At 44.1% G+C, this 17,817-nt stretch overlaps 3 protein-coding genes across 5 annotated transcripts in view; 1 reads left to right on the top strand and 2 right to left on the bottom strand.

The window, feature by feature from the left end:
• Positions 1 to 17,162, top strand: part of LOC117192650 — a 28,809-nt gene extending 11,647 nt beyond the window's left edge. For both annotated transcript variants that reach the window (XM_033397374.1, XM_033397373.1), the window contains exons 2-4: positions 16,132 to 16,326; positions 16,389 to 16,677; positions 16,759 to 17,162. In XM_033397374.1, coding sequence (XP_033253265.1) covers positions 16,141 to 16,326; positions 16,389 to 16,677; positions 16,759 to 16,778 — 495 coding nt within the window. In that variant the 5' untranslated portion in view covers positions 16,132 to 16,140 and the 3' untranslated portion in view covers positions 16,779 to 17,162. The remainder of the gene's footprint in view (positions 1 to 16,131; positions 16,327 to 16,388; positions 16,678 to 16,758) is intronic.
• Positions 479 to 1,689, bottom strand: LOC108158936 (7-methylguanosine phosphate-specific 5'-nucleotidase). Its single transcript, XM_017291745.2, has one exon. The coding sequence runs from the start codon at positions 1,555 to 1,557 to the stop codon at positions 562 to 564; it is 996 nt and encodes a 331-aa protein (XP_017147234.2). The 5' UTR covers positions 1,558 to 1,689; the 3' UTR covers positions 479 to 561.
• LOC117192652 lies at positions 2,515 to 4,161 on the bottom strand. 2 transcript variants are annotated; one of them, XM_033397377.1, is made up of 3 exons: positions 3,887 to 4,161; positions 3,539 to 3,824; positions 2,515 to 3,451 (listed from the first exon to the last, which is right to left on the bottom strand). In XM_033397377.1, exons 1-3 carry the CDS (start codon positions 4,070 to 4,072, stop codon positions 3,438 to 3,440), a joined length of 486 nt encoding a protein of 161 aa, XP_033253268.1. In that variant the 5' UTR covers positions 4,073 to 4,161; the 3' UTR covers positions 2,515 to 3,437. The 2 variants fall into 2 exon arrangements, with proteins under 2 accessions (XP_033253268.1, XP_033253267.1); XM_033397376.1 differs by having other exon boundaries at positions 2,515 to 3,457.
• Positions 17,163 to 17,817: the final 655 nt, after the last annotated feature.

Here is a 17,817-nt window from a genome sequence, read left to right on the forward strand (position 1 = left end):
ATGGTGGGATTTTTTGACAGATGTGAAACTCCGATTCACACTGCCACCATCCACCATCCGTCAGATCTGTTAGATCTCACTATAAAACGTATATCTCAGAATTTCGCCCCACCCCCTTCCGCCCCCACAAAGGACGAAAATCTGTTGCATCCACAATATTGCACATTTGAGAAAACTAAAAACGCAAAATCATAGATAATGACCATATCAGATTGCTGAATCTGGATCAGATCGGATCATTTTTGTGGCCAAAAGCAAGAAATCAATTTGCAGTGGCTACGCAGCGCCCGACGTCACGCTCAGACTGATTTCTGTCTCTCTCGCACGCTTTCTTTGTCGTGTCGTTTAATATTAGCGGCGTCTGCCGGAGGAGAGCCATACTGACTAAGTATCGGGTATAAATGTAGAGTTGCGGTCTCCGCAGCAACTCACAACGTTCCCCCTCGTTTTAAATATATACTAAATAAAATTGAATAAATAATTTTGTAGCACAACGTTGTCATTTAATATGGTATGAATTGCTGTTAGAATGGATGAAATGGTTAAATCTAAACCACTTAATTAGTAGCTTCTGCTGTGTGTTTGTGTTTGAGAAAGCAGGAACGTTTTTTGAGTACGATACAGAGGGGCCTGCTGCTTCAGCTGGTGCTGCTTTTCGATGAGAGCGAGCAAAGCCCGGGGCACATCCATTGTTTGATCATCCACCAAGACGATATCAAATGTTTTCATGTACTTATCCATATTGGCCTCCACATGTTCGAAAAGGAAACCAATTTTTATGATATGCGAAGAGGCCGGAACGCCGGAGGCCATGTCAGCGTCTCCCAGGGAATCCCCCATCACGATGATGTGGTCGCGTGTGTGGACCAGGTTGTAATACTCACTGCCGTCCAGGACAGTTTCGTTCTTGTTGAAGGTGTGTATCATGGGCTGCTGGAAGCCGTCCAGAAGTCCATTGCGAAATTGCAGGAAATTCGACACCACCTTTACATTGGGATGCATCACATTTGCCTTGCGCAACACGGAGACCACAGAGTTGCCCAGTCCGGCGGAGAACACCAATGTGGGAATGCCCAAGCGCTGTAGATCGGCAAAACACTCATGAGTACGGTCACGTAGCGCGTTTTTATTCTTGCTGGCAATCTGATCTATTTCTGATTGATCGAAGGTGAAGCCGGTGGCCAACGCACCCGACTTGGTCCACCATTCGACCATGTATTGAACCTTCTCGGGGATGGGCATGTGCGGATCGATCTCAATTGGCCTGTACTTATGGTATAGTTTGTCCGACTCCGTTTTGAAGCTATCCGGCAGCGACTGGCAGGCATTGAAGATCCCAAAACTGGAGGGCACCACACTGCCGTCCTCAGTCCGCTGTTTGGTGATTGTATAGTCAAAGTCCGACACAATGCGCTCCGGGCCGCCCTGTACGAACTCATTGATGATGCACTCCACCTTGGAGGGATCTAGCATGCGACAGTGGTCCTGCATCAGCACCGGAATGTCCTGGATGCGCAGGCTTGGCTTGGTGGTTTCTTGCTTCTCCTCACAGCCCATGTTAGTTTTCTCGGACACAAACAGAAAGACGTCTGCGTTTTAACAGTGCGAACGTTGATATGGAAAAATTGTCGCTGACTGCACCGATGGAAATTCGCTGGGGGAGGGAGCTTTCGATGGTTAAGCGAATTAGTGCCGTCGCCTATATCCCGCTTTTTTTGCTTCCCCAGCACTTATGTATGTCAGCGCATACGAGTATGTGAATGTGGTTGCGCGTTGGTCGTTCTATATTATGTGTGGCTGACCTCGGTTGTGGTTTTTTTTTAAATTTGACAATTCAATTGCTTTGCTTTGCCGCCTCCGATTTCCCCCCTATACAAGTACGAATGAATGCGTGGGCGCTTGTCAGCTGACTATAGAAGCTTTATAGGCAATTCACACTGACGACCATCCACCATCCATTTCGGGGATGGTCCGTAAGGTTTTGCCGTGCTTGAGAGCCTGCTGATTGACATATGGAAAGAGAAAATTGAAGATTTGCGCGGACCACGCAAAAATTCACATGTGTAAATTAAGTTGTCCGTATGTCCAAGTAGCCTTAGCTGCTTGATGCGGTGGTCCTCGTGCGGGTTCCGTGGTATAGAATCCTTTATGAAGATTATGTTGGAGAGATAACTGTCTCTCTTATCACTGACCTTGTGGTACAGTGGTATAGAATTAATAATTCAAAGTGTTTACGGCTGGTTGCCGGAGCAAGGTTTATTAACAAGCGTTAGCTTTCGTTATAAGAACAGAACTAAAACTAGGAGCCACCAGCAAGCTGGGGCATAAGCTGAATCAAAAGTATTTAATTGCCAAAGAATGCAAAACTACAAAATATATGTACTTAGAGCTACAAAGCTACAGTCGGTAAGCCGACTTGGCATAAGCGATAATGCTGATCTTGCGGCATGTGCAAGATATCAGATTACCGCCGGTTGACCGTCACATTCAGGGCACTGAACTGAAGTTCGCTGATTTGGCATCTTGAGTGCAAACAACATGGAGCAGAGCACATTGGACAACGACAGTAAGTTTTATTAATTTATTGCTAAAAAAATATATTTCATTTAAGGTGTTCATTGCAGATCCTGATGAGTACTTTTCGGATATTATTGAGATGGACCTGGACGGATCTTGTAGCTCCAGCGCCTTGTCTGGGCGTCCGCCAAAGAAAAAGAAAAAGACCGACATTTCGTGGCTGGCAGAGATCGCCCAGGAGCGTCTCGAACAACAAAAGGACCACCACAGAAAGAAGGAGGAGCACGACGTTAGGCAGGAGAAGATGGTGCAGGACTTGATCAGCACCCAAACAAAATTCCAGAACGACTTATTAGAAGTTTTAAAAATAAAAATAAATAAGCTTTTAATTTTCATTACGGTCTACACAATATTTTGCGATTGCAGATCGTATCTGTTCTGCTGACTGATTAAAGTCAGCAGAACTGTTGCTGGTATCGGGCTGTTCGCGCTGCTCATTTGTTGCAAGCTCCCAATTTTCATTAATCGCGCTGTTGTACATATTTAATATATTGTGTAAAATACAACAGCTCATTATTATGGCGCTATTATTTTTGTGGTGGCTATCAAGACCTTTTCCGAATCGAAATTTCGAAATCTGTCTTTTAAATGCCCAAATGCATTTTCCACCACTCGCCTAGCTTTGGAAAGGTTGTAGTTAAACGTGCGCTATTCCAAAGAGGCGACTGTGGAAAACGGGTAAGGTTTCATCAGCATTTAAGAAAACCTAAATGCCGAGTCCCCGATAAGCATTACAGGGACGTTTACTCCGCTTATTTCCTTGGCTTTCTCTTGGAGTAATGCCGATGCTTCGATATGTTTTGCAAGGCTTGACTTCTGGTATATCATCGAGTCATTGTACCTTCCTGCAGAGCCGATATTTACATATGTAAATCTGTATCTAAAAAGAATCGGATTTAAATAATTTAGGACATTAAACCAACTTGCTAAATACATATTTTTGTGCAAGATATTTGCATACCTATAAGTGCTCTGCAAAACTCGTGCAGGATATTACACACACTGTTTGGAGCTACACCGAAAAGCCTGCCAACTGTTCGGTACTCAGAGGACGAGCCCAAAGTGTATAGCGCAATGGCGATGCGCTTTTCCAAAGGAATTGCATCTCGGCAGTTGGTGTCCTTCTTTCGCAGCACTTCAAGCCGATTCACTAAAATATCAAAGCAGGGCTCCATTCGGAAACTCTCTTTGAAAAACGCCTCGTTGTTTTCTGGTACATCTTTCTCCCAAAATGTCCCGAACCGCTTCTAAAACCATAAAATATGTCCTTGTACTTTAAACTATGGTTGAAGTTAGTAGAAGTACTCACAAACGACCATAATCTTCCTGGCTTTTGTGTTTTTATGGCAGTCATCTGGGTCATCTCATCCTCGTCAATGTTAAAGTCATCATCGTCATCATCATTATTCATTGACAGCAACATTATTAGTTGGTGCAAGAAAATATTTTGCTGTTGAACCACAGCCGAAATAATTGCTATATCTTCATCATCCATTATAAGAACCAAGAATTAATAAATCTTCCGCACAAATTTAATGAACTTGTTATTGGCATCAGCTGTTTTTGACGGATGGTGGATGGTGGCAGTGTGAATCGGAGTTTCACATCTGTCAAAAAATCCAACCATTCCCCCGGGATAGGCTCAGTGTGCAGAGCCTATTAATCCACCATCTATTTTGGATGTTCCTAAACCGCACGTTTCTATGCGATAGTTAGCCGATGGTTTTCAAATGCAACTCTGAATAATTGTCATTCACAATGGAAAAATGGTATGCACTGCGAAAACGTAAACAATGATTGTGACAAAATTAACAAAAAACAAAAACAAGAACAGAACAGCTCGGAAGGACAGCAGACCAAATTTTTGAAAAACTTATTAATAAAATGGATTTAGTGCCAGAAAACTCCTCCAGTGGTACGTTGAATAGATATATTTGTTTTTTTTGTTTATAATATATAATATTATTACACAATGCAGCAAACAAGAGAACAACAGCAGGCTGCAGGGTGAAATGGAGTGCCGCGCTTGAGAGCTTGCTGATTGACATATGGAAGGAGAAAATTGAAGATTTGCGCGGACCACGCAAAAATTCACATGTGTAAATTAAGTTGTCCGTATGTCCAAGTAGCCTTAGCTGCTTGATGCGGTGGTCCTCGTGCGGGTTCCGTGGTATAGAATCCTTTATGAAGATTATGTTGGAGAGATAATGTAGTGCGCTTGTTGTAAGAAAAAATTGTTTGCATCGACGTCTTAATTTTCCCTAAAATTATGCTACGCGAATAGGCTAAGTCTTCTGTTGGGTCCAAGAAAGCTAAGCTTTTAACACGCCATCTACTGGGTGCGCTTCGTCACCGTGGGCTGCTCATATTATTTTGTTTGGCTGACGTTTTAATCGGCCTCCTCCTCCCACTGTCATTTTGACAAATCGAAAAAGAAAAAGGGAAGAACGAGGGGATGAGGCCTTGATTTCCGGGAGAAGCAGCTCGCTCTCTCCTCGTGGTATCCGAACAGTACGGACGTACTTATCCAGCTCAAAAAAAAAAAAAATTAATAAAAGGTAAAAATCAAATAAAAGTTCTTGGGAGATCAGCACGATCCGCCGGCCTTTCGGAAGAAAGACCCCATCCACCCAGACAAGAAACCAATCCCCGATCCACGGTGCAGAGGATGGTGCGAATTTTCTGACGATCGCCCCAAAGCGGGCCACCGTAGAGTTGGGAAGCTCCACCCAACGCCCTCCGCCAACGCGGTCCACCGTAGAGTTGGGAAGCTCCACCTAAAGCCCCAACGCCACCCCCCACAGCGAGCCCTTCAGCAGTTCCCGAGCTTCAGCGCCGACAGAGAGCGGCCCCTCAGCCGTTTCCGAGCTTTAGCGCCGGCAGCAGCGAGCTCTTCGCCGCCCCAACGCGAGCCGTCGCGACCGAGAGTGGGCCATCCAGCCACCGGGCCAAGAGCCTTAAACAAAAAGTGCCAAGTGATCTTCCTTGCCAGGAATAACCAGACCCGTCCAAGGAAAAAGAGACCCTGACCCGAATTTTTTTTGTCACCGTGCTTCGCCCTAACCTAAAAGCCAGATCATGACATGTGAAGGTTAAATGTATTAAATAAACCCCAACGGAACGGGCAGAACTCGTATGATCCTCTTGTGGCCATTGTGCGTTTATTCCCAAAGAACTTATGTGCGCTTGTTAGGCCGTTGACCCCTTTGTGCATATAAAACGAAACCAGCTGCTTGGAGCTTTTTCCGTGCGCCCACACCTTGGTCTATGGATCAAGACCTACCCCAACGAATCTAAATAAACGAATAAATATTGAATAAAGTATAAAATATAGAAGTTAAAGATGGAATAATTTGATTTATGAACTATATATGCTCAAAAAAAAAGCCCTAAACAAAAAGAAAAAGAAGATCAAGATAATCTGGTGTTAGCCGTGGTCATGCGTGTGCATGTGTGTGTGCTCTCTCTCTAAAACTTACAGGTATTCCCCTCGCCGAAAGATCTTTTGGACGTGGCCGGAACATGAAAGTACGTAAGTGAACAAACTCCCAGTTAACGTTTATAAACTTTTAACATAAAGAGACAAAAGAAAAAACCATACATGAGCCCGGTCGCCCGTAGTCTTTGATTTTTCCCTAAATTATGTTGGAGCTTTTTTTGTTGTAAAGAGGCCTTAAGCCCACGCAAAGCTCAAGAGCTTTGGAAGCTGTAAGCTTTAGCGCAGATCAGCGGCAGCAGGTGCTTCACACCTATGCGACGGTGATTAGTTACCCTTACTTTTGCATTAATACAAAAATACCGAAAATGAAGAAATCTTAAATTACAAAAGTTCCTACTTAAATATTCATTATTATTGTTATTATTCGTTAAATTATTCCCAGTACCCTACCACCTGTTTTTGAGATCATATATTTTATTCCTATTATTTAAAATTATTATTCCTATAGTTTTAATTCTCTTATTGCCCTAGCTTATACTCACCCCATAACTATCTATCATTTTCCTTCTACCCATGTATTTAGCTTTAGGCACTATCGATAAAAATAAATATTGTTAAAGATTTGGAAATGAATTGTTAGAAGATTTTTGTTTAGGAGCCATGCAGGGATCGATGAGGGAGAGTGAGGTATGACCCCCGGCGAGAAAAGGGATCATCCATAAGCCATATTTTCTTCGGAATTAGGATGATCAAGGTTGGGAGGGCCATGGCTGTTGCATCCAACACCAGCACAGCTACCCGTCGGTTCGGATATGCAACGCGGAAGCCCACTTCCCTGTCCCCTTAATTCCTTTGTCCCTTCTAATTCCCCAGCCTCCTCATCCTCCTTCCCCAACCCCCTAACACTAGTCATACGGTCATACGCAGGGTATCACACGCGAAAAAAAATAATAATAAGATAAGGTATCGACGCGAGCACGTATAGGAAAGGACCAGTATAGGAACCCCCCCATACTACCGATCATACAGCCGGAGCCAGCGCGTGCACCAGTCCTGCCCGATACACCCCCGACCAGCTCGAGTGGCACCGCCACACACAACAATCGTTGTATGTGATATGCTACATTTATCTTATTTTGGCGCCCAACGTGGGGCCCGATCCGGCTTGCCCCATTTAAAGAAATAACTTGGTCAAAAGTAACACCTGACTTTTATCCTTGCTAGACCGTTTTTTTTTGCAACTTATCCAGTGGATACTGTGGATCCGTGTAAGCTCATCATGGCCTACAGGGCCTAGTATCGTGCAGGGTATATTGGCGTGCAGTAGGTCCGATACACTGGAAGTGTTATAACTTATATTGGGTATAACTCCGTGGGTCGAGCTTAGCCTATCAACTAGTTGAAGATTGTTATAGGAGCTAAGCGAGAACACTACTGCAGGAAAGGAGAGCGCATTCCAAATCGTTTATGATGAAATTCTACGAAGATTGCCCCTAATTAACTGGGTTTTGGCTGTCCCGAGGAACCCCTGAGAAGATTACTGAGGTTGCAAGCCTCGGTAAGCCTAGGTGACATCGGACTCCCATACTACCTGATGATTAGTGGAACTAATCCAGCACCTTTCTCAGCCCCAATACTTCTGATCTGACCTTTTAGATTTCGCTGGATGGGGGATTATTTATCCTGCCACGGATTAACTTGTGAGGCAGATTTCAGTTATAAGTAGATTACCCTATTCCTGTCCCTTCCCTACCCGAAAACAATGCAATCCGCTTTACTCTATTCCTACCCAAAAAACGATTGCATGGCTCCTAAACTGTTTTGATATCTACATATCTATTGACTGTGACTTTTTTTTGTATTATTTTTTTTGCATTTGCTATATATATCTAATATATTCATACTTGGTGGTGCCCAAACCGAAATGGTGGTGTCTCGTAGTACGGAGAATTTAGCCCTCTCAGAAGACACGGGGAAACATTGCCAAATTTGCTCCGAAGTAATCGTTTACCAGATACAACTATTGTCGGCCAGTTGTGGGCACACCTTCCACAGAGTGTGCTTCACCGCTAAAAGTGGTAACAAACGGAAGTGTCCCACTTGTCAGCAAGACCTGAACACCACATCGGCCTCAGCTGAGAATCTTAGTCCCATTGGTCCGTCTACGTCTAGAGCACGAATGCCATCTGTTACTCAGTCCCTTCAGACTAGAAGTCCAAGCAAAAGAGTTGAAGCGTTAAGCCCTCTTGAGATGGCTAACTCAGAGAATGCCAACAGGTCTCCAATCTCCGTCGACCCTCAACAGAATCAGGCCACTATGGCGGAAACTATACAGCAGTCCATAGTGGACGCGATTAGAGTAGCTATGGTAGAGCAAACCCGAATTTTGGCGACCAGCATGGCTGATCAAACTAACCGGCTAGTTCGAGCCATTTCCGATGGACTTCAAAGTACGGCATCTGTACCCTCCCCGAACATAAATGCAGCTCGGATGCAACCGGTAGCAGAACTAGAACAGCAAACGATCGAGCAACTTTTTCGGCTGTCCACTAGTGAACAGGTACCAGTGCCGGGGATTAATCAATCGGGAAATAGTTCGTCACCCTCGAATTTGGAGCAAACCCGTAATGTTGGCTCAGGAGTTTCCACAGGTTCCTCCGCTTCATCCCTTCGGGCAGATCGTGTTAGCCAGATAATGTCTAATTGGAAACTGCGGTTTACGGGAAAGGCTGGTATGTCGATTGAGGACTTCATTTACCGTATTGAAGCACTTACAAAGCAAACTTTGGACGGTAACTTTGAAATAACAGCTCGATACGCCAGTAACCTCTTTGATGGAAGCGCCAGCGAGTGGTTTTGGCGGTATCATAAAAGTGTCCCTGAAGTCCGTTGGGCAGATCTATGCCTAGCCTTGCGTGGCCAATTTAAAGACGATAGAACAGATAGGAATATCAGAACAGAGATCGAATTAAGGAAACAGCGACCAAACGAGTCCTTTGATGATTTTTATGGCGTAATTGCCGCATTGGCAGATAAACTGTCTGAGCCCATGTCTGAGGCAGCCTTGGTTGAGACACTGCGAGCAAACCTTTTGGCTGATATACAGCATGAAATTTTATATGAGTCGGCTGCGACGGTGAAATCCTTACGTCACCTGGTCCGAACGCGAGAAATATTCATGCAGTCCGTAGCTAAAACCAAGCCTCCCCTGGCGGCCCCCCGAACGATACCACGCCGCCAAGTCAATGCTATATTAGACGAATCTATTGCCCCGGATAGTGAAGAAGTAGGTGAAGAAGAAGATCTGGAAGTATCAGCCGTAGAGTTCGTCTGTTGGAATTGCGGTGGCAAAGGCCATCGATACCAAGAGTGCATGGCCGAACGTAGGGTATTTTGCTATGGTTGTGGCAGGGCCGATACTTATAAGCCTAGTTGCAGGAAGTGCAACCCCCACACGGCAAAAAACTCGTTGTCGCGTGCACCGCCGAAAAGTGCACGCAAACAACTGGTCAACCAAGCGACCAATACCGAGTGATCAATTCTTCTCCTTCCACTGACCTTATTATACCAGACGTGTCAAACAGCGTATACGCTGACCACCTTGCTAGCCCTCCAAATCGATCCCAGCGCCGAAGAAGCGATTTTAAGAAACATTGCAAACTTGAGAAAAGACTGCTCTTAGCTTCTGTAGTTGGAAAACCAAATGATTTACGACCCCATGCTCAGATTATGCTTTTTGGTAAACCAGTCATAGGACTAATGGATACTGGAGCTTCAGTTAGCTGCATAGGGGGAAGTTGCGCGTCCGACGTTATTCGGAATAAAGTCCAATATAAGCCGCTGTCCCTAAAAGTTAGAACTGCCGACGGAAAGAGCCAAAGTATAGTCGGCAAAATTTCCGCAAAAGTCACGTATAGAGGGGAATCCAAGGAACTTTGTTTTTATATTGTACCTTCCTTGACGGGTAATCTCTATTTAGGAATCGATTTTTGGACGGCTTTTGAACTTTTACCGTTGCACTTGATGACACAAAATTTACGTATTGAAACCTTAGAAGACCCCACAATGAGGGCGCTTCTGCCTTCACAGCAAGTATTACTACAGGAGGTAATAGCTCTCTTCCCATCTTACTCAAAGCAAGGTCTAGGAAAGACCTCTGTAATCACTCACACGATAGAGATAGCCGACGCAAAGCCCATTAAACAACGCCACTATGCGGTGTCACCGGCAACGGAGAAGCTAATGTACGAGGAATTAGACCGAATGCTGAAGCTTGGGGTTATACAAGAATCGGTTAGTTCGTGGTCTTCGCCCGTAGTGCTGGTTAAAAAGCCTGGCAAGGTTAGATTGTGTATCGATTGTAGGAAAGTAAACTCGGTCACGGTAAAGGATGCATATCCCATGCCCCTTATAGACGGAATCCTGAGTAGACTACCGAAAGCAGAGTTCATCACAAGCATCGATCTAAAGGACGCGTTTTGGCAAATCCCTCTCGATCAAAAATCTCGTGATAAGACAGCGTTTACCGTGCCTGGCCGTCCCTTATACGAGTTTGTCGTCATGCCATTCGGCTTAACCAACGCACCCTGTACCTTGTCGCGACTTATGGATAAAGTCATACCAGCCCATCTACGGAATGAAATCTTCATATATCTTGACGACCTCTTAGTTATATCCGATAATTTTGAGCACCATCTGGAGGTGTTGTCCCTGGTCGCATCCCAACTTTCCAAGGCCAATCTTACTATAAATGTGGAGAAAAGCAAATTTTGCCGGAAAGAAGTTAAATATTTAGGCCACGTGATTGGTGGTGGGAATATTCGCACTGATCCTGACAAAATAGCCGCCGTTAAGGACTTTCCAGCTCCCCAGTCGATCAAACAAGTTCGTCGATTTCTTGGAATGACAGGCTGGTACCACAAGTTCATCCACAATTATGCAGCTATTAGTTCACCCATATCAGATACTCTGAAATCTAAGCGCAAGTTTATTTGGACTGACGAGGCTCAGCTTGCTTTCGAGTCATTAAAGTCCCAAATGTGTTCCGCGCCAGTTCTACATAGCCCAAATTTCTCCATACCATTCTCAATACACTGTGACGCCAGTCATACCGGCGTAGGGGCAGTTCTAATGCAAGAAAACAACGAGGGCGCAGACGTACCAATTGCTTTTATGTCGAAAAAGCTTAACAAATGCCAGAGGCAGTACACTGTAACTGAAAAAGAGTGTTACGCTGCGGTTTTAGCCGTAAAAAAGTTCAGGGCATACATTGAGGGCCAAGAATTCACAATCATTACAGATCATGCCTCCTTAAAGTGGCTAATGTCGCAGGCTGATCTTAGCTCCCGATTGGCTCGCTGGTCCTTAAAGTTGCAGGGATTTGAATTTAAAATCTTACACCGAAACGGGAGTGATAACATAGTCCCCGATGCCTTGTCCCGTACGCACTCAGAAGACTTGTCCTTCTTGGCAATTGATAGCATGTTGGTCGACCCTGATTCTCCTGAGTTCAAATCACCAGAATATCAGTCAATTAAAGAGAAGATTAGGTTGAACAGTTCCCGATTGCCTGATCTGAAAATCAAAGATGAACGCATCTTTCGGCGTGCGGAACATGCCGATGGAACCAAGATCACAGACGATTCCTGCTGGAAACTTTGGATACCCCCATCCCTTGTAAAACCCGTCCTCAAAGCTGCCCATGAGGATCCCTTGTGTGCCCACAGTGGGATAAATAAAACCCTTGAAAGACTCAGGCGATCTTATTATTGGCCAAACTTAGCGGTGGATGTCAAAGAACTCATAAATAATTGCCATATCTGTAAAACCACGAAGCATCCAAGTCAACCCTTAAAGCCACCAATGGGAAATACGGGCTTACCTTCTCGATTCTTTCAAAAATTATTTGTAGACTTTTTAGGACCTTATCCGAGCAGCAAGTCAGGAAATATTGACATCTTTGTCGTGTTAGACCATCTGTCAAAATTTCCATTTTTGAAGCCCGTACGAAAATTTACAGCAGATTCCATAAAACGCTTCCTGGAAGAAGACCTCTTTCACTGTTTCGGGGTCCCCGAAACCATCGTAAGCGATAATGGGGTCCAATTTAAATCTCACACTTTTAACTCCTTGCTTGACAAATATAATATCTCTCATGTCTATACTGCCTTTTATTCTCCTCAAGCCAATGCTTCGGAGAGAGTAAATAGATCCGTTCTGGCGGCCATAAAAAGTTATGTTGACCCGGATCAACGTAATTGGGATGAGAAATTAAGCAGCATTTGCTGTGCACTTCGGTCTAGCCATCATTTAGCCATAAGCACTACCCCGTATCGGCTTGCTTTTGGACAGCATATGGTAACCGATGCCAGTAGCTATAAACTGATGCGTAACCTAGACATGTTAGAAGATCGCGGTGTCCAATTTTCGCGAGAAGATTCCTTCGACATAATTCGCAGCAAAGCAAAAGGCTCTATACAGGCCCAGCACTTCCGAAATGCCAGATCCTATAACTTACGAACGAGACAAATTTCCTATAGGGATGGACAGGAAGTATATAGACGTAACTTTCAGCAAAGCAATTTCGCTAAGGGCTTTAGCGCAAAGTTAGCACCAACCTTTATAAAGTCCCGAGTGCGCAGGAAGCTAGGAAACTGCCATTACGAACTTGAAGATCTTCAAGGCCGCCTTGTAGGCAAATTTCATACCAAGGATATAAAACCTTGACATGAATTGTTACAAGCGCGGATCCCACTTTGGGTGTCCCACCCCAAGCGTGATTTAAGTGGGGGGGATTATGTAGTGCGCTTGTTGTAAGAAAAAATTGTTTGCATCGACGTCTTAATTTTCCCTAAAATTATGCTACGCGAATAGGCTAAGTCTTCTGTTGGGTCCAAGAAAGCTAAGCTTTTAACACGCCATCTACTGGGTGCGCTTCGTCACCTTGGGCTGCCCATATTATTTTGTTTGGCTGACGTTTTAATCGGCCTCCTCCTCCCACTGTCATTTTGACAAATCGAAAAAGAAAAAGGGAAGAACGAGGGGATGAGGCCTTGATTTCCGGGAGAAGCAGCTCGCTCTCTCCTCGTGGTATCCGAACAGTACGGACGTACTTATCCAGCTCAAAAAAAAAAAAAAATTAATAAAAGGTAAAAATCAAATAAAAGTTCTTGGGAGATCAGCACGATCCGCCGGCCTTTCGGAAGAAAGACCCCATCCACCCAGACAAGAAACCAATCCCCGATCCACGGTGCAGAGGATGGTGCGAATTTTCTGACGATCGCCCCAAAGCGGGCCACCGTAGAGTTGGGAAGCTCCACCCAACGCCCCAACGCCCTCCGCCAACGCGGTCCACCGTAGAGTTGGGAAGCTCCACCTAAAGCCCCAACGCCATCCACCACAGCGAGCCCTTCAGCAGTTCCCGAGCTTCAGCGCCGACAGAGAGCGGCCCCTCAGCCGTTTCCGAGCTTTAGCGCCGGCAGCAGCGAGCTCTTCGCCGCCCCAACGCGAGCCGTCGCGACCGAGAGTGGGCCATCCAGCCACCGGGCCAAGAGCCTTAAACAAAAAGTGCCAAGTGATCTTCCTTGCCAGGAATAACCAGACCCGTCCAAGGAAAAAGAGACCCTGACCCGAATTTTTTTTGTCGACGTGCTTCGCCCTAACCTAAAAGCCAGATCATGACATGTGAAGGTTAAATGTATTAAATAAACCCCAACGGAACGGGAAGAACTCGTATGATCCTCTTGTGGCCATTGTGCGTTTATTCCCAAAGAACTTATGTGCGCTTGTTAGGCCGTTGACCCCTTTGTGCATATAAAACGAAACCAGCTGCTTGGAGCTTTTTCCGTGCGCCCACACCTTGGTCTATGGATCAAGACCTACCCCAACGAATCTAAATAAACGAATAAATATTGAATAAAGTATAAAATATAGAAGTTAAAGATGGAATAATTTGATTTATGAACTATATATGCTCAAAAAAAAAGCCCTAAACAAAAAGAAAAAGAAGATCAAGATAATCTGGTGTTAGCCGTGGTCATGCGTGTGCATGTGTGTGTGCTCTCTCTCTAAAACTTACAGGTATTCCCCTCGCCGAAAGATCTTTTGGACGTGGCCGGAACATGAAAGTACGTAAGTGAACAAACTCCCAGTTAACGTTTATAAACTTTTAACATAAAGAGACAAAAGAAAAAACCATACATGAGCCCGGTCGCCCGTAGTCTTTGATTTTTCCCTAAATTATGTTGGAGCTTTTTTTGTTGTAAAGAGGCCTTAAGCCCACGCAAAGCTCAAGAGCTTTGGAAGCTGTAAGCTTTAGCGCAGATCAGCGGCAGCAGGTGCTTCACACCTATGCGACGGTGATTAGTTACCCTTACTTTTGCATTAATACAAAAATACCGAAAATGAAGAAATCTTAAATTACAAAAGTTCCTACTTAAATATTCATTATTATTGTTATTATTCGTTAAATTATTCCCAGTACCCTACCACCTGTTTTTGAGATCATATATTTTATTCCTATTATTTAAAATTATTATTCCTATAGTTTTAATTCTCTTATTGCCCTAGCTTATACTCACCCCATAACTATCTATCATTTTCCTTCTACCCATGTATTTAGCTTTAGGCACTATCGATAAACATAAATATTGTTAAAGATTTGGAAATGAATTGTTAGAAGATTTTTGTTTAGGAGCCATGCAGGGATCGATGAGGGAGAGTGAGGTATGACCCCCGGCGAGAAAAGGGATCATCCATAAGCCATATTTTCTTCGGAATTAGGATGATCAAGGTTGGGAGGGCCATGGCTGTTGCATCCAACACCAGCACAGCTACCCGTCGGTTCGGATATGCAACGCGGAAGCCCACTTCCCTGTCCCCTTAATTCCTTTGTCCCTTCTAATTCCCCCAGCCTCCTCATCCTCCTTCCCCAACCCCCTAACACTAGTCATACGGTCATACGCAGGGTATCACACGCGAAAAAAAATAATAATAAGATAAGGTATCGACGCGAGCACGTATAGGAAAGGACCAGTATAGGAACCCCCCCCATACTACCGATCATACAGCCGGAGCCAGCGCGTGCACCAGTCCTGCCCGATACACCCCCGACCAGCGCGAGTGGCACCGCCACACACAACAATCGTTGTATGTGATATGCTACAATAACTGTCTCTCTTATCACTGGCCTTGTGGTACAGTGGTATAGAATTAATAATTCAAAGTGTTTACGGCTGGTTGCCGGAGCAAGGTTTATTAACAAGCGTTAGCTTTCGTTATAAGAACAGAACTAAAACTAGGAGCCACCAGCAAGCTGGGGCATAAGCTGAATCAAAAGTATTTAATTGCCAAAGAATGCAAAGCTACAAAATATATGTACTTAGAGCTACAAAGCTACAGTCGGTAAGCCGACTTGGCATAAGCGATAATGCTGATCTTGCGGCATGTGCAAGATATCAGATTACCGCCGGTTGACCGTCACATTCAGGGCGCTGAACTGAAGTTCGCTGATTTGGCATCTTGAGTGCAAACAACATGGAGCAGAGCACATTGGACAACGACAGTAAGTTTTATTAATTTATTGCTAAAAACAATATATTTCATTTAAGGTGATCATTGCAGATCCTGATGAGTACTTTTCGGATATTATTGAGATGGACCTGGACGGATCTTGTAGCTCCAGCACCTTGTCTGGGCGTCCGCCAAAGAAAAAGAAAAAGACCGACATTTCGTGGCTGGCAGAGATCGCCCAGGAGCGTCTCGAACAACAAAAGGACCACCACAGAAAGAAGGAGGAGCACGACGTTAGGCAGGAGAAGATGGTGCAGGACTTGATCAGCACCCAAACAAAATTCCAGAACGACTTATTAGAAGTTTAAATAAAAAAAAAAAATAAATAAGTTTTTAATTTTTATTACGGTCTACACAATATTTTGCGATTGCAGATCGTATCTGTTCTGCTGACTGATTAAAGACAGCAGAACTGTTGCTGGTATCGGGCTGTTCGCGCTGCTCATTTGTTGCAAGCTCCCAATTTTCATTAAGCGCGATGTTGTGAATATTTAATATATTGTGTAAAATACAACAGCGCATTATTATGGATTTATTAATTCTTGGTTCTTATAATGGATGATGAAGATATAGCAATTATTTCGGCTGTGGTTCAACAGCAAAATATTTTCTTGCACCAACTAATAATGTTGCTGTCAATGAATAATGATGATGACGATGATGACTTTAACATTGACGAGGATGAGATGACCCAGATGACTGCCATAAAAACACAAAAGCCAGGAAGATTATGGTCGTTTGTGAGTACTTCTACTAACTTCAACCATAGTTTAAAGTACAAGGACATATTTTATGGTTTTAGAAGCGGTTCGGGACATTTTGGGAGAAAGATGTACCAGAAAACAACGAGGCGTTTTTCAAAGAGAGTTTCCGAATGGAGAGGCCCTGCTTTGATATTTTAGTGAATCGGCTTGAAGTGCTGCGAAAGAAGGACACCAACTGCCGAGCTGCAATTCCTTTGGAAAAGCGCATCGCCATTGCGCTATTCACTTTGGGCTCGTCCTCTGAGTACCGAACAGTTGGCAGGCTTTTCGGTGTAGCTCCAAACAGTGTGTGTAATATCCTGCACGAGTTTTGCAGAGCACTTATAGGTATGCAAATATCTTGCACAAAAAGATGTAATTAGCAAGTTGGTTTAATGTCCTAAATTATTTAAATCCGATTCTTTTTAGATACAGATTTACATATGTAAATATCGGCTCTGCAGGAAGGTGCAATGACTCGATGATATACCAGAAGTCAAGCCTTGCAAAACATATCGAAGCATCGGCATTACTCGAAGAGAAAGCCAAGGAAATAAGCGGAGTAAACGTCCCTGTAATGCTTATCGGTGACTCGGCATTTAGGTTTTCTAAAAAGCTGATGAAACCTTCCCCGTTTTACACAGTCGCCTCTTTGGAATAGCGCACGTTTAACTACAACCTTTCCAAAGCTAGGCGAGTGGTGGAAAATGCATTTGGGCATTTAAAAGACAGATTTCGAATATTCGGAAAAGGTCTTGATAGCCACCACAAAAATAATAGCGCCATAATAATGAGCTGTTGTATTTTACACAATATATTAAATATGCACAACAGCGCGATTAATGAAAATTGGGAGCTTGCAACAAATGAGCAGCGCGAACAGCCCGATACCAGCAACAGTTCTGCTGGCTTTAATCAGTCAGCAGAACAGATACGATCTGCAATCGCAAAATATTGTGTAGACCGTAATAAAAATTAAAAACTTTTTTATTTTTTTTTTTTATTTAAACTTCTAATAAGTCGTTCTGGAATTTTGTTTGGGTGCTGATCAAGTCCTGCACCATCTTCTCCTGCCTAACGTCGTGCTCCTCCTTCTTTCTGTGGTGGTCCTTTTGTTGTTCGAGACGCTCCTGGGCGATCTCTGCCAGCCACGAAATGTCGGTCTTTTTCTTTTTCTTTGGCGGACGCCCAGACAAGGTGCTGGAGCTACAAGATCCGTCCAGGTCCATCTCAATAATATCCGAAAAGTACTCATCAGGATCTGCAATGAACACCTTAAATGAAATATATTTTTTTAGCAATAAATTAATAAAACTTACTGTCGTTGTCCAATGTGCTCTGCTCCATGTTGTTTGCACTCAAGATGCCAAATCAGCGAACTTCAGTTCAGCGCCCTGAATGTGACGGTCAACCGGCGGTAATCTGATATCTTGCACATGCCGCAAGATCAGCATTATCGCTTATGCCAAGTCGGCTTACCGACTGTAG

This window comes from Drosophila miranda (assembly GCF_003369915.1).
Source record: "Drosophila miranda strain MSH22 chromosome Y unlocalized genomic scaffold, D.miranda_PacBio2.1 Contig_Y2_pilon, whole genome shotgun sequence".
Classification (NCBI taxonomy): Eukaryota; Metazoa; Arthropoda; class Insecta; order Diptera; family Drosophilidae; genus Drosophila; species Drosophila miranda.